Here is a 16,685-nt window from a genome sequence, read left to right on the forward strand (position 1 = left end):
AGCGGTTCTCCCCCAGCCACTCTAATTAAAACACTTCACCATCACATGTATTAAGCCCCCACGCATTTAAAAATGGCTGCAGGACACTTTATCTACACCTCAATTCAACAAGGTTTAGAAACAGTGCCCTGCAGCCATTTTAAAATGCACAGAGGCTTAATATGTGTGATGCTGTGGCGACACTGGAGCATTCTAATTAGAACACCAACAAGTGCATATGTAGGCAGCTCATGTGCCCATTTCCCTTTTCCTCCCAGACCTTACCAGCACTCTTACCTGAAGAAGAAAGAGGCGAAGAGCTTGGGATGTGGTTTCAGGAAGCTCTAATAAATTGGCTTTTGTTGCCTCTTGGAGGATCTGGCTAATTTCACTTTGAGAAATAATAGTGTTGTTCTGATACCTCGCAAACTTGAAGGAAAACGGGAAGTAAACAAAAATCAACCCAGGAATCCAGTGGTGACTCTTTCCCAGATAAGACTTTCTCTACACAAAAATGCACTTGGTTAACTAAGGACCTGATGTTTATGTCAATCTAATTAAGTGGTGCAAAGAGCAATTGAGACATGCTTATTGTGGTTTAAGCCAGGCTTATTTTGATTTAACTCAGGTCAATTTAGAATCCAAGTGATACTAAACTGAAAATGCTAGTTTTAATACTGAAATAAGAGCAAGTTAACAGGGTTTCACACTTGTTTAATTAAACAGGTTTGAAAAATGAATTATGTTGTAGTGTTGCAGCCTTCTTATGTAGATAACACCTGATTCAGAATAGGGTAGAGACTTGTCGACTGTTACCCACCAAAGGCTTCTTTCAACAATATCTTAACAAATATTTGACATCAGTACCCTACCCAGTGCTTCCACAATGCAGAAGCACTGCACAAGTGCTTCTAATGCACAAGTAATCAAATAGTCCCTGTACCACTTCCCCTACAATAGTCCTGACATGTGAAGGGAATGCAACAAACAGTGAAAGAACACACATCTAACACAGTCAACATTTTCACAGGGGCCTCCTTTCCACATTTCAAGTACATCTGTTTGTTATTTAGTTATGAGACAGAAATATAGTTAAAGACTGAGAACAATGGCCACATCTGGGCTTGTGTTTGGGGAGTATCTGTATAATACAGCACCCCATCACTTACACAGATGCACTGTACTGATACACAGACAAAATGGAGAACAGTCTATACTTTCCCTGCTCACCAAAGTCAAAAGTCTGAGAATTTCTGGACAAAGGAAGGACTTCTCACCACCACTGAGTAGTGTGAACAGTAGAAACCGATTCCAGGGCTGTGAAATAACGTGAAGAGCTGGAAGAGAGAAGAGAAACCACTAGCAGTGACTTTAAAAACTGCCTCATGGCAAGTTGATCGTAAGTACAGGCACTAGTTTATACAAACCAGGAACCCCTTCATTATGCCTATAAGGCCCATACTGTAAGACACTAATGTGGCTTTTTTTTTAATATCTGTTTCATCATGCAAGAGCTTGATCATCAGGCCAAAGGCTTAATCAACCAGAGAATAATGGGTTCTGGTCACATATAAGGTCTTACCTAACTCAGACTCTATAGGGAAGTATTTGGCAAAAAAACTAAAGTACCAGAAGAGCCATCCCTTGAATACACTGAACTCAGAATCCTTCTGTCCATCTTTGGTGCTTGTATGGGTGGTAGATAAATGTACTTCATGGGGCATTTTTCAATACAAGTAATGGGCAATCCTTCACCCAGAATTCAAAAAAAACCTAGGTCTGGTATCAGAGAGGTTTCCTGATAGTGAGATGCATTAGACTGAAGACTTTCACTTTAAGTAGAGGAAGCCTCATCATTTGAACTATTTAAGCCCAAACTGAACAAGTGCTAGAGCCTGTACTGTAGGAAACAATCTGGGTTGGAGAGAGTGAGATAAAGATTACCACGCTTTGGGAACATAGACCACATCTAAATACAGTTTACTTTGTGGGCACCTTCCCTGCAAATAGAAGTTGTATCACTGCCCTTTTGAAACTCTTTGTGGAAGAGCAATGCTACAAAAGCATTCATGTATGGGTGAGCCATCTTTTAGCAGGTGGAACTGAGGAGAAGCAAGCATAAGCATCATATAACCAGCCTGCTCTCCACACATTATCAGTGGTCCAGTGGTACACATTTGAAAAGCACGGGACACACACAACTTCTCATCTCTACCTTCTGTGATTTTGACCACATCCTTTCTCCAAACACAAGCAACTGGATGCCAAGTACAGAAAAGCTGCTGCATTCGCCTACATGGTCAACACACTATCAGGATCACTTTCACTTCTCTGTAAAGTGATTAGGAGGGAACTGAAGTAGGAATGGTGCTATATAAAACATGAGTCACTCTGCACAGCAACCAAGTGAGTTCTTATTTCTAAACATTATGATACATCATCTGATAACCTTCAGCACAGTTCAGTGAAAGCAAAGACTTATGATCACTGAAGGGAATTCTGCATTGCAGTGAGAATTTGGGCAGGCAGAGCAAAGGGTTTGGCTGTTGCTGAAATGCTGAAGTAGCATTTGCTCAGTTTAATCCTGAAGCAATGGAACCTCCCACCAACCCCCTCTTGTCATCCTGTTCCTACGGGGCTTTTTGCAGAGATGCCCATGGGCTAGTGACTGCCATTCGCCTGTAGTATTACATTTTCATTCACCAACTTTCTCTCTCCCAACAATACTCCTTTTGTTAAAGTTTCCTTCAACCTCTAGCACTCACTCTCCCTGTTTGTTACTGATTAGCATGGGTCAGGGAGCAGGGAACCTTTTTTCTGCTTCAAGACTAGAACCAATGCCCAACTTTGTCACAGGAGGCTAAAATCGAAAGGAAACACTTATTTTGCTGGCTCAATTGCAAGAAGCCTTCTGCCTGCACTGCAAAGTGGCCTTTTGAGTTGAAGTTCTATGGTTGCTACTTGGTCTCTGGGAGTTTCAGCACTACATTCTGTTGTTCTGTGTCTTGCAGGTACCCCTAATCTGGAAGCAAATTGCAACTGGCCCCTTAAAATGTGGAGGGCTCCATAACCCATTCGTAGCTCACCCCCAACTCAATCAACTGGTCACTCTGGGCTAAATGTCTGGAATAAATAACCTGGGTGTGAAAGGCCCTGTACTCCATTCCAGAATCCCAAGAGGCCCACCCCTTTGGGCCATAACAGATTTTGGAGTGAGAAAGATTTCTTTAGTCTTTCTAAAAATGACCCAGGGATCTGTGGCCAGAGAAAGGATTTGATCCTGCAGGAAGCTGGGTGCTGTGGCTTCAGTCCAACAAAATGTTTAAGCATGCAATTAACTTATGTACTTCAGCATGTCTATTGATTTCTCTGGGGCTCCTGCTGGGCTTAATTTGAAGCATGTGCTTAAGGGTATTGTTGGATCAGGGCCAGAATGCTTGGCCTATTGCAGGGCTGAGTCCCAACTGAGCAAGGGCTAGGCAGGCTTTACCAGTGTCCTGGTTCTTCACATGCAGGTACTCCATCAGGGCCTCCAGGCAGGCAACCACAGTTTGAGAAAGCACCAGATCTTTCTGTAAACACAAAGGAATGAAAATGAGGGCAATGGCTGCTACAAGAGGACAATGTGAAAAAGACAAGGATCCCATCTTTCAAGGTCATAGCTTAGGCAAATAACACTTTTCATCCCACTCCTGGCATGAAATGTGCAACCTATCTGCCACTGGTGGTATCATGGGGCCACACAGGAGGGAAGAGCTTGGTTCAAAGAGTACAAGACTCAGCAACTGTCTCCTAAGAAAATGAGTAGAAGGTGCACCCATTAGCTGTGGTAGGGAAGTAAAGTAAATCACCGAGTAAATCTTTACCAGCTAACCTCTGTGGTGATGTCTACACAGCAGTGTGCCATGCAGTGAGAGATACCCAGGCTAGCTTGAGCACCGGCAACAATCTAGGCACATAGCACAGAGCATTATGCAGGCTAATTTGCATGGCTCCTCATTACATTCAGAGGCACTCAACAGCATAGATATTCACTGTCTGTGTTAGCAGAGAAATACCCTACAATTCTGTAAGGAGTAGAGCAAGGGAGAAAGGCCCATAGGCTTTGTTATGTCCTTTCTAGTGCATTCTTTTAAACATATCTGAAAATGTACCTGGGCCAAAAGATTCTGCAGACTGATGACAAGCGAAAGCACCTGCTGCATGGTCAGAGGATACAGGGAGGCATCGTCCTCTGATGGCAAGGACTCCAAGCTGCTCTGGGCCGTGGGTTGGACTATAAGCACTAGCAGGGATGAGGAGAAGTTCTGCCTAATGATGGCCCTCAGGAGCTGAAGGATACCAACTGGACAGGGAACTGCTCATTATTACTAAACAATATCTTCCCTCCTTCACTTACAACCCATGGACCAGCCCCAAATAACCCTTCATGAGTGGCCACATCACAGCTGGGGCACAGGAGGGAAGGAAAAGCTTGGTGGATTAATTTTCAGTGCTTACTGAAGTGAGACAGACCTTACTTAGAGGCTGCAGGCAGGAATGGTACCCCAACAGGCTTCCCAAGTTTCTCAGCCTTACCCTACAGCCTTACCCTGCAGCATGGCTTCTCTTGTTATTCCAGTTCTCAGTCGGATTCAACCTCTGCTGCCCTAATCCATGGTGGTTTCATAACATGAACCACTGCCCACCAGGGAGGGATGCCATCAGACTCATTTCACTTTGGTCTCCCCCTAAGCATGCACCCAGGTGCTCCAAGCTGGTCACATCCACACTCCTGAGGCTCATACCAGTACTGACATGCTCTTCTCCAATAGTACAGTCATAGAATCATAGAGCTGGAAGGAACCTCAGCAGGTCATGTGTAGTCAAGGCAGGACCACCTCTGTCTAAACCATCCAATAAAGTGTTTGTCTAGATAGGTCATTCTCATTTGTGTTCTCCCTGCCTTCACAGGGCTTCCACCCCCCTCCCAATGTTCTCCCTACTTTTCACATAGTCTCTGCAGCTGGCAAAGTGCTAGTTACAGCAAAAAAGCTGCAAGAGCAAGTCCTTCAACCAGCCTCTGCCTACCTAAGAGCAGTGCAGGCTTCTTCTTTCTGAAGATGACTACATTCAGGACCTTCTCTAAATTCAGAGAGATTGTCTGGTGAACCTATAAAAAAAAATGAAGTACTGGGAAGAGATACAATGCCTGGCTCTGGAGCTGAGTCAGCAGAGGATCAGCTCTGCTAGTCAGGCTGCTCCCTGAACAATCTTGGGAAATCTGAAACCTGAAGAAGATGAGGTGGTCTTGGGTAAGACTGGGGAAGGACAGCAAGGATGCATGGCCCAAGTCCTGCCCACTTGCCTGCACGCTGCCTGCTGTAGCTGCAAATAGTTGCTTCTGCTACACTCATCAGCTGCCAAACAGCTAACAACCAAGCCTAATGTTGGTAGATAAACTGCCCTCATTATTAGCACCCACCTGAAATGCATGTGGGCAGTTCACACTTCTCTGAACCATTCATAGAATCATAGAAAATTAGGGATGGAAGGGACCTCAGGAGGAAGGGACCTAGTCCAACCCCCTGCTCAAAGCAGGACCATCCCCAACTAGATCATCCCAGCCAAGGCTTTGTCTAGCTGGGTCTTAAAAACCTCCAAGGATGGAGATCCCACCACCTCTCTAAGTAACCTGTTCCAGTGCTTTACTACCCTCCTAGTGAGAAAATTCTTCCTAAAATCTAACCTAAAATTTCCTTGCTGCAACTTGAGACCATTGCTCCTTGTTCTGTCATCTGCCACCACTGAGAACAGTTTAGCTCCATCCTCTTTCAAACCCCGCTTCAGGTAGTTGAAGGCTACTATTAAGTCCCCTCTCAGTCTCCACTTCTCTAAACTAAATAAGCCCAGTTCCCTCAGCCTCTCCTCATAAGCCATGTGCCCCAGCCCCCTCACCATTGTTTCCATTTAAATATCTGCAAACTCAGGGGGACTGGATGACATCAGTTCACAGTCAGAAACACCACAAGCTTTGGGCGGGATTCACCAGGAAGCTTTGGCAGCTTCAGCAATACTGTGTGAGCAGCCCTGGGGCAGTGACAACAACAGAGGCTCTGTCACTCCTTCCATATTTAAACAAGAGCTTCAATTGCTCAGAGTTTTATGAGACCAACAGAGGAATACTACTAATATGCTTCATGGCTCATCTGACTCCAAGTCATTTCTGAGAGAGTCCCTGCTGCCCATCCTACACCTTTGGTTGCTTTATCTATCTCTGGGTACCACATGAAGTCTGTGGTTTCTCACACTGTTGGTATCCATCTGGATGGGCCAGTGAAGTACTGTTTAATTTAAACACTAAATTTATAGGGCATTAAAGGATCCCATACTAATGATCAGTACAGGATGGCAAAAAAAAACCAACCTAACTCCCAAAAGACACAACACTTAGCCATTAGGACCAAGCGTTTCCCTGGACCCATACATCATTGCAACTGTGAACATTTTGTCCTGTTGGGAAAAGCAGAATTCATGACAAACGGTCAATTTCTCTGTCTCAGGGCCTTAATTCCCCATTTGGTGTCTCATGCTACTAGGTTTGTGACTCCCAAGGTGCTAAATCTTTTGCAGGTTCCTGACATGATTAATAGCTTAGACACATACATCTTTCTGTGCATAAATATGGCTGGCAATATGGAAGAGTCCAGTGCCCAAGGGTTACAGGAAGCAAAACATCTATTGAGGGAGGTTTCCATACTTTACTGGGGGAAAAACCCTTTCCTAGCAATACAAACTGAGGCGCTGCTTCTGTAAAAAAAATTGCATCGGGGGTAGCTTGACTGACTGAGACTAGCTTCCTCATTTCCATGGGACTGGTGCCCAGAGTAAGTTCTAGCATCTGCTTAAGAATTTGCAGACCACAGCCTATACTCACACACCAAGATTTTAAATCAGGAAGGGTCGGGGTGCATCAGCAAGTGTTCACAGAGGTGAAGATCACCCTCTTGAATCGGTGTTAAATATTCTATGTATAGTCCCCTGAAATTTCAACAGAGGGCCCCATCCATCACAGCAGTTTGCAGAATGGGGCATTGGCTTCCTGAAAAAAAGCCTTTCAAATATAAATTGATGGAGAAGAGCTGGAGATATTGTTTATCGCTGCCTTTTCTCCTGACCTCTCAAATGTTCCACTTTTTAGTTGGCCATGCCACAGGATTCCTGGCCCCTGCCAGGCTGGGAGAACAAAGCACCACAAATAGCCAAAGCAGATCTGCCCTATCCACAGGGGCCAGCAGATTCCAAGCCAAAATGAAATGTTCTCCTTGCAAACAGAGATTTTATTTTAAGATTAAAAATGTTCCCCCAGCAGCTTGTAGCCAAGTTGCACAGTGGGTTCTAACCTCGCTGTTGTAACTGTGCTGATGAGCTAGGAGGGAAGCAGTCAGCAGCCAAGCAGAGCAGAGAAGTGCCTCCTCTGAGGATGATAAAGCAGGTTCAGAGGGAGATGGCCATGTCCAGGTAACATCCAGCACTCTCTGGAGCAGCTCCAGCAAAGGAACACTGGAGAGCAGCACGGCCACCACTGTGCAGGAAAAAAGAGTCACGCCAGTTTCAGGAGTCTGCTGGGATGGTGCAGAGACAGCCAACAGGCATACAGCCCAAGGGATCAGAGCTGGCCACAGAACATGGCTCCTTAGAGTGTTCCTCTTATCCAGTACCCCACCTGCTGCTGCAGAGGGATGACTGCTGGGCCAGCTAATAAAATAAACAGTATTAAAACAGTCTAGCTCAATGGCTGCCTATATTTGCTTCTCACTATTAAGTTTTTTAATTGTAATTAAGGTCTGAAAGTCCCAGTAAGGCACTATGGTCTCACTGTGCTAGGTGCTGAATAAGCAGGTGAAATACAGAGGACTTTCTGCCCCCCAGAGGTCAATGCTTCAACCTACAGAAAACAGCAAGCTCCTTGTGTGCCCTTCTGTCATGCACCTAGGCTGCAACCCCTGCACTTCCCCACCCATCAAGCACCTAGCCAATATGCACTAGAATGGAAAATATCCTTCTTGACCTCTCCATCACTCTGAAACTCAAGTTCTGCTGGTCCTTATTACCCAAACCTGCTCAGCTACAGCTGGGCTGAGATCAACTCAGTGGAACTGCCCCAGCCTATAGCATTTGATGCAACCCTGTTCACCTCTCTGTTGGCTGCAGACCATTGTCTGGTGAAGGCTCCAATACAGGAAGTTCAAGGAGGGTTGCAGGAGCTCTGTATCATCCCGTCTGCACTTCCCACAGAGGTTGCTGACTACAAGACACAGTAATACAGGAGATGATTGCGCATTCCCAAAGACAATACCAGGCACAATACCAAGACCAGAAAGATGTTAACTAATTGGAGAAAAGTGCAACTGAAAGACTGAAAGGGCTGAAGGAACTGAGGAAAACTTTAAAAAACAAAAAGAAGGGGTGAATGTGGCTAATATTCATAAAGTTCCAGAAGCTTAGCTCATACAAGGTGACAACCCACTGCTCCTAGGGAAATCTAGTCTAAACTAGACAGTGCAGCAAGGGATGACAAATGCCAAACAAAGGAAGGTGAGGGGTCCCAGTAGCAACAGGCTACAAAATAAGTGGTTTGTTGCAGACATATCTTACTGGTTCCTAACATCAAATCTATAAGGATGGTGTTCAGAACAAAAATCTGGGAGGAAGGCAAGGACTGAGGAGCTGCCATGGCAGATCAGCTCTGTGATCCACCCAGGATGAAGTCTCTTCCCACGGTAGGGGACTTGTCACCTGCTCAGCCTCTGAGCAGTAAGAGGAAGGCAGTGTCTTACTCTGCACCTCCACCACTGAGAAGCAACAAACAAAAGGAAGGTTACAGCCAACCCCAGGCAGCAAAAAAGACTTTGGCTACCATGTGAAGTTGGAGCAGGGGTGCATTAAGGACAGCCTGATTCTCACATACAGAAAGACTCTTATACTCTGGCCACATAGAAGAACCCTGAAGGGATTGCACACATATTTTACTCCCACTACCAGAGCAGTGCAAAGGAGCCCTGAGTTCCAACAAAAACCAGGCCGTCAGTCTAAGCATAGAAACAGATCCCAGCAGGAAAAGGATGCAGAGACTCACCATGGTGGAGCAGCTTGAAGTCTGTGCTGTCCAGCTCTCTCTCAGCCTCATTCCTCAGCTGCACTAGAAAGATGAGGCTCAGTAACAATGGCAGGTTCCTGTTGGCTAAGAAAGGAAAGGGATGGCTGGTCAACATGCTCCAACATACTGCTGTCCCAGAAGCATGTTCTGCTCACCTTGGAGCTCGCTTGGCAGAGGGGATGGGGTGGGGATGGTACAAGCTGATGTCCAAAATATCCTCCAATCATTGTGTCCTCCCTCCTTCACTCTGGTCAAGGCTGACCCTGACATCCTCTAAAGGCTGGTTACAGGTTTTTTTGAGTCCCATCAACACCTGCTCTAGGAGTAGCAGGACAAAAGCCAGAGGGTTGCTGTTTGGGGAAACACTCCAACCCAGGAAACCTGGATCTGCTCCACTCATGGAGCTTACATTTTATATCAGGGGTGGCCAACCTGCATCCCACAAGTGTCACAGGCAGCCTCCTTGTGTGGCGCACAGTAAACCAGGAAGGGGAGAGGTAGAATCATGGTGGATAGGACTGGGAGCAGAAAGCAGAGCAGCAGATCAGACAGGGAAAGGGAATTGGAGTGGCACTCGGCGGAGGTACAGGGCTAATTTGTGACATGCTACCAAAAAGGTTGAGCCCCCCACGCCCTCTCTTACATCCTTAATGGGCTAGCAAGAGACATTCTCACCTGCAGTTTTTCAATCTTATAGAACCTTCATAGAAGCTAAAAATCCACCACTCTCTCCACCATGATTCTTTCTGTACTTTCTTTGTGTAGCCAAACACCTACCCCTATTAGGCACTTGAGTTCTCATCCCCCCATGGCCCACCATCTCCCAATCTGCAACATATTTATCCTCCCCCCCACCCCTGGCAAGCAGAGGAGCAAACTAGCAACTCCATGTTGCAGCAAGGAAATGGAGGGAAAGTCTACACTGTGGTAAAAGCTGCAACTGCAACTGGTGTAGACAGCCCTGAATTTGTTTCAGATGGGCTCAGGTAGTAATCCCAGCAGAATGGCAGCAGCACAGAGCTGAATGGGAGCTAGCTGCTTGAGTACATACCCAGGGGCACGGGTGGATTTTGCAGCCCACACTGAGCTCTGTGCTGTCACAGCTGCTGGCTTGGGTAACAGTACCCAAACCAGCTGGCTTAATGCTAGCTCAGGTCTGCCTACACATGCTACACTCATGTCTTTGACAGCAGTACAAATATACTTTAAAACATAGGCAGACTGGCTGAAGATAATCTGCCCTCCTTATTGGCACCAGCAATTGTACTGAAGTGCATGGACTCTTCCTACACAGAGAACTGAACCAGCAGAGAGGAATGACTTCCAGTCACTATCTGAGGGTTGGTCTACACAGAAATATTTACCAGCACGACTCCCTGCCTATACACTCTAATGAGAGTGTTTTTTCCTGCTTTAGCTTCTGTGCTTTGAAAAAGGTACATGTTAAACTAGAAAAACTGTCCTATTCCAGAATAAGAGTATCCACACAAGTATAGTTCTGCTAGCAAGCATCCCTGCGTAGACAAGCGTTAAAACTGGATTACAAACTGTGGCAAAAAAATCAAAGACCTCTTAGCACGGATTTAATCTCTACACTCTGATGCTGTCTGTTATGGGGCTGGAATTACACAGGGAATTCACCTTGTAAAGTTGCAGAGCTGCTCTCCACCAGCAGCTGTTGCAGAATCTGGAGAAACTGGCTTCGGAGAAGGTCACAGACCAAGACATTCTCGTTTCTTTTCAAGAAGACCTTCAGTGTCATCAGCACCTTGTGGGCCACTTCCATGGTGCTTGAGCAGACGAGATCCTGGCAGGAAAGAATAGCCATTACCTTCCTGCCCTGACTAAGCAAAAGTGGCAATTGATCATCACCATTACACTACATTGGTTCTTGGGGAATTAGGATAACAAAGTGGCCATCTATGTTTAACATGTCCTGACCACACAGAATACAAGGCATGAGGGAGATGCACTCTGCCCTTTGTGAGAGAAATACCTTCATTAGCAGGTTCTGACCCACTAGAAATATCTGAGTCCCACCTAGTGTGCCTGAAGTGTTGGGTGTCCAAGTGGCCTGATTTTCAAAAGTGCTGCTGAGGACCCGGCAATTCCCACTGACTTCCTTAGGGGCTGCTACTTCATATATTAAGGCCATGTGCAGTCAAACCCTCGGAGGTGAGCACCAATGAAGTAACCAGGGGTATATAGTGCCACAGCAAACAGCTGAGTGTGACAGCTGAAGTGCTCCACATGATTTCCACAGCTTTAGTCGCAAAGGATGCTGCTTCTCCTGTTAGCAGAGCAGGAACATTGATTAGCTTGAACTCACTGGAGAAGCAGCACCCTTTGAAGTAAAAGTCACAGCAATCCACTGCACAGCTCCTCCTTAATTTAACACCCTGCTGCAAATTAAGTGAATTGTGAGCCACCCAGAGACAAATGATTTGGGTTCATATCTGTATTTAAGCCCTTAAATAAGGGGCTTACAAACCTACCATTGGATGCACTTTTTAAAATGTTTGGCTTAGAAGCCCAACATGTGTAGGAACAACATAACATAAACACTGGGTAATAATTGAACCCCAAAATTAGAAATGGGGGGAAAATTATTCATTTGGTCCCTCAGCATCTTTTTGTAGGAACAATTTGTCCTGGAGTCTCCTGGTTAAACCAGGCTTGACTAGCATTGACCACCATTCAGCAAAACCCTTACTCATGTGCCCTGCTGGGAGCATGCACTTCTGGGCTTTGCTGAATGAGGATGAATTTAGCTTTATGCTTAATGTTTAGTTCATGCTGAAGTGCCTTGTGTAACTGGGACTGATAAAGCCTAAGGTATAAAATACTGAAGATATAATAACAGCAAGGAAGAGGACACTACTCAGAGCTGAAATAATGTGTTCAGTCTTAGTGACTTCAGCTCAGAAAAGGTACAGCAGAAAAAGAGGGGATTCAGAAACAGGCAACAAAAATGCTTTAACAGCTAGAGCCACTTTAATCTGAAAAGAGATTAAAAATACTGGGAATGTTTAGTTTAGAGAGATGAATATGAGAAAACATAATGGAGGTATAAAAGAGACCAGGGGTACAGACAAGGTAAACTGAGCTCTCCTCCATTTACTCTCTTTCACAATGCAAGGATAGGAGGGGGCCATTCAGTGGAACAAAGGCAACACATTTAAAGCAGCCAGTAGGAAACCCTCAGACCTAAAGGTAAATCAAGGACAATGATGGGAAGATAACATAAAACATTATCTGGAAGGGACAGGCAAAGACGCAACAAAGTAGAAGGAGACTGCACAAGGTAGGGAGAGATGGAAGGCAGCAGTGAAGGCCATTATAGGCCCTCAAGGCCTGTGAAACCAGAGAAAGAGAGCCCTTCTTTATACAATTGCCTTGTGCCATAAAGTATAATTGAGCATAGTAGACTTCAATATGAGTATTTATATGAGTTATGAGAACATCCACAGCTAAATGAGCTAGGGTAAAGTACCTGCAAAGTGTATAAACCTTGAAAGGTACAAGGGCATAAGCTGTCTGCTAACTCCTTTGAATTACCTGATATTGGTCAGCATACAACATGGACAAGTGAGCTGATCTGATAGATCAATTCCTGTGTTCATTACCTCTGACCAGCCCTATGATCCAGTGCTAATATTTAGTCCTGAATTCAATTTACAGTATCCTTTATTTATGCAGTACAGGAGAACAATCTAAAGTTGACCAATTCCAACTTCATGTGTGTGTTAACATGTTTCTTTTTGCTCAGGAACTCAAGGTCCACAGTGAAGCCACTCACCATCTGTTCTGTTTAGCCCAGAGTTTTAATAAGAGCAACCAAGCAAATAAAGCATCCTGGGAAAAACATTAATTTCATCTCCCTATAACATGCAGAGGCCTTTCTATTTTACTAGTGGCTTTACCTTCCTCCCAGGCTGGGGTTATTTATCTCTAAAGTTTGGTTTATAGCTGATGGAATATTTATTCCAAGATATTGGACTATCTTATTAGCCCATTTAAATTCAGATTGATTATGCTGTTCCCTTGCTGAGAGGTGAATTGTCACTGTCTGTGATTTATTACAGTTTACTTTAAAGCCTGGAACTGAGTTAAATTAATTTATTTCTGAAACAGCATGTGGCAAAAAACAAATGGGAAAGTGGGAACATAATGCCATTTGCAGAACATGCAATAGTTTCTCTATTTCATCATCCAGAACTGGCTTCGTCTTTATACAGCGATGATATATAAATTAGTTGTACTTTGTTGGGTGAGGGATGCCAAAATGGTCTATCCAATTATTTTTGGCAATAAGTCATTCTAGGACATCCTTACTTTTAATTCAGACTGATCTGTCAGCTAACCAATCACTTTTAATGATGGTCTGGAAATTATTTGCCTGAATATGACTTTGTATTCTGGAACACAGTCCAAAGTGGTGAAGGCTTCCTCTGAGGAATGGACTTTGTCTCTATAGGCCCTCTCAGAAACTGGTGAGAATTAATGTTGCGCTGTCTGTTGGACGAGACAAAACACGGCCACCCTCTTAAACCATGTGTACGCTGTCTGCTAAGGCCAAATCTGCCTCCCTCTCCCATTTTGGGAGGTTATTTATTCAAGAGTATGGCTACTATTTTATCTGAAAGCTCAACAGTTACAGTAGGAAATTAGGCTTCTCTTCTGAATAATATGTAGCATTCTTCTAGAATCAAGGGGCTGAAAGAGACCTAAGGGTCACCCAATCCAACCCCCTGCACAACTGCAGAATGTGCCATACCTGCATCATCCCAGACAAATGCTTACCCATTCTCCTCTTAAAAACTTGCAATGTAGGATATTCCATACCTTCTCCAAGCAAATTGTTCCACTGTCCTACTGATCTTTCTGATAGGAAGGATTTTTTCTGAAAATTAATCTAAATCTGTTTTGCTGCAGTTTAAATCCATTCCAGCAAAACCATTAAAATCTATTATTAGGTATAAAAAGAAATAACTTAGCTTAGGTGCTATGCTTCTTTTCTTATAGACTCTAAGCCACCATGTTTTCTGGTACAAATATTATAATATTTATTATTTGAAAGGGTAACTTATCTTGGCCTTATCAAAAGCCTTCCTGTATAGCCATGGAGACCTGGACCCTTTCATGATTATAGTAGGTACTAAGTTTGATGGAGATCTGCTGACTGACACTAGCTGAAACCCTGACTTATTACTCCAAGGGCTGAGAAGACTTTTGAACAGTGAAAGATCAATCCCAAAGGTTTTTGCTGTTGTCTTTTAAGAGCAACACAGGCATGGGAGGATGTAGGATTTTGAAAATTGGGTGCAGATGGTATGGCACATCATCACATATAACAATGTATTTTTCTCCAGTTTAAGAGAAACTAGACGCTTTACTAATATGCTAAAGAGACAGCACTATATTATTTAGTTTAAGATCAAAGCAAAAACAAATACTACCAGTTACACAGTTCCCTTGATGATGGGCTTCACTGTCTACCCAAGTTCCAGAGGCAACCAAGCATCTTAGCTGGGTTGCCCAGGTACAGCCAATGGCTACTTCCATGTCAAATTTGCACAGGTGGTACAGGACTGAATATAGCAGGGGCAGGCAATTATTTTGGGTGGAGGGCTGCTTACTGAGTTTTGGCAAGCCATTGGGGGCTGCATGGCAGGCAGCCCAGGGCAGATTAATATTAATTTTCTAAATTTTTTTAGGGGCCCTGCGGGCTGGATAGAAGGGCCTGGCATGCCGCATTTTGCCCATCCCTGGAATACAGTATATACAAAGGAAAATTTTCTGCATAGATTCCGAATTCAGAGAACTGTTTATCTATTAACTGAATTGCTTTCCCAAATCAGGCCATTAGTGGCAGGCTGTCCTTGTAGAAGTCACATACCAGTAAAATGAGTAAAATGCTGGAGTTGCCTTTCAGGATATGAAGTAAACTGTTAAAGCCATTTGGGCAATCAGGCAAGCCAGAGGAGAGTTCAGAGGCAGCATCTTCAATCTCCATTTGACTGCAGTCTTCCCAGGAAAACCAGAGTTGAAGAATCTGGTGACCAAACCTGCCCACAAGCTCGGAATAACGCAGGAAGAATTTAAGCAGGAGAGGATGGTGAACATAGATTGAGCCCACATCTGATATATTCTCCACGATCCTCTTGATGGCACACAGAGGACTCTAATCAGCAGGGAGAGACAGAGAGAGGAAAATAATCCCTAGACTCTGAGGAAGCAGAAGCTAAAGGGCATTTATAGGCAGGGGCACTTTAATTAGCAGGGCTCTGAGAGCCGCACTAATTAAAGCTCCCAGAGTATCACATGTATGTGTCCCTGTGCTAAAAAATGGCAGCAGGGATGCTTTAACTGAAGCTTGTCAAACCAGCTTTAAAGTGCCCCTGCCACCATTTTTCAGTGCGGGGACGTTGATACACATGACACTGGAGTCTGCTGAAGCACAGTAATTACCATGCTCCAGCAGACCCGATTAATCAAGTCTGCTCCTACGTGCTGTAATTACAGTGTGTTGGAGCAGCCTCCCTGCACATGTATAGGAGCCCAAAGTGACAGGACTCTTGTGTGGGAGAAAGGCAGTCAAGTTTCCTGTTTAAACAACTTGTCAATATCATCTAAACACAGTCTTTATGGAGTCCTACTGAATCACCAGGGCTAAGGACCACTTTGTAACTTCTAGTCAGTGCTCTAAAACTGTGGAGCAGAAGATAAACTCTACAGGAGCATAAGAAATCCTGATGACAAGGTTGTCAGTGCATTCAGGAGGTTGAAGTTAAGGAACTTCTAGAAGCCTTCACACGTGCTCATCCATGCCACAAACACCTTCCCACATATGTACAACTTTATTCACTCAAACCTGTATCCCACAGTGCTCTCTACACTTAAGTAATCTGAGAACTCCCCACCTCTTCCTATCATCAAATACAGTTGCTTTCAAAGAGGATAAGGGCATGGGGAAAGAATTCTGCTTTTACCAAGTCTAAGGCTTCGCCTTTGTCTTGACATATAGCCAGAAGGTAAAGAACAGCTCTGAACACATATGGAGGGGGACAGTCTCCCTGATCCTGCACTGACAGAAGGAAACTCCTTATGGCTGAGAATAATTCTGCTTCTGGAACAAATCTGTAAACAAAGAGATGGGAGACAAGAATCCATAAAGCCAGCCCAGCCTCATCTGGGGGCTGCCTTGTTCAGACCCTTCCTTTGCTCACCTGTCTTCCATGGTATAGGCAAAGTACAAGAGAAGCAGGAAGCAATACTGGTGGCTGCGAAGGGCTTCATCTAAACAAAATGGCTCTGCGGTTTCTGACAGGAGGATGAGGCCTTCAGGCACACTGTAGTTTAACTGAGGCAGACTCCTCTGCAGGAGCTCAGACATCTCTTGCTCTAGAAAAGAAGCTACGTTGAGAATGGCAGGAAGAACTGAGGAATACCAGAACAAAAGCAAAGACATCTGCGCTGAGAGAAACAAAGGAGAATCAAGCCAAGAGCATTAAATCAGGGAGATGCCTGACTGAGACATCCAAAATCCACTCTTTGGCCCCAGAGC

The 16,685-nt window shown here is 44.6% G+C and overlaps 1 protein-coding gene across 1 annotated transcript in view; it reads right to left on the reverse strand.

Moving 5' to 3' along the window:
- MEI1 (meiotic double-stranded break formation protein 1) overlaps positions 1-16,685 on the reverse strand; it is a 47,774-nt gene that overhangs the window by 3,219 nt on the left and 27,870 nt on the right. Inside the window, exons 19-28 of the mRNA XM_025208921.1 lie at positions 16,348-16,522; positions 16,111-16,258; positions 15,018-15,302; positions 10,760-10,925; positions 9,098-9,202; positions 8,156-8,266; positions 7,362-7,543; positions 3,470-3,551; positions 1,210-1,316; positions 277-408 (exon numbers count right to left, since the gene is read on the reverse strand). Coding sequence (XP_025064706.1) covers positions 277-408; positions 1,210-1,316; positions 3,470-3,551; positions 7,362-7,543; positions 8,156-8,266; positions 9,098-9,202; positions 10,760-10,925; positions 15,018-15,302; positions 16,111-16,258; positions 16,348-16,522 — 1,493 coding nt within the window. The remainder of the gene's footprint in view (positions 1-276; positions 409-1,209; positions 1,317-3,469; positions 3,552-7,361; positions 7,544-8,155; positions 8,267-9,097; positions 9,203-10,759; positions 10,926-15,017; positions 15,303-16,110; positions 16,259-16,347; positions 16,523-16,685) is intronic.

This window comes from Alligator sinensis, unplaced genomic scaffold (genome assembly GCF_000455745.1).
Source record: "Alligator sinensis unplaced genomic scaffold, ASM45574v1 scaffold215_1, whole genome shotgun sequence".
Taxonomy (NCBI): Eukaryota; Metazoa; Chordata; order Crocodylia; family Alligatoridae; genus Alligator; species Alligator sinensis.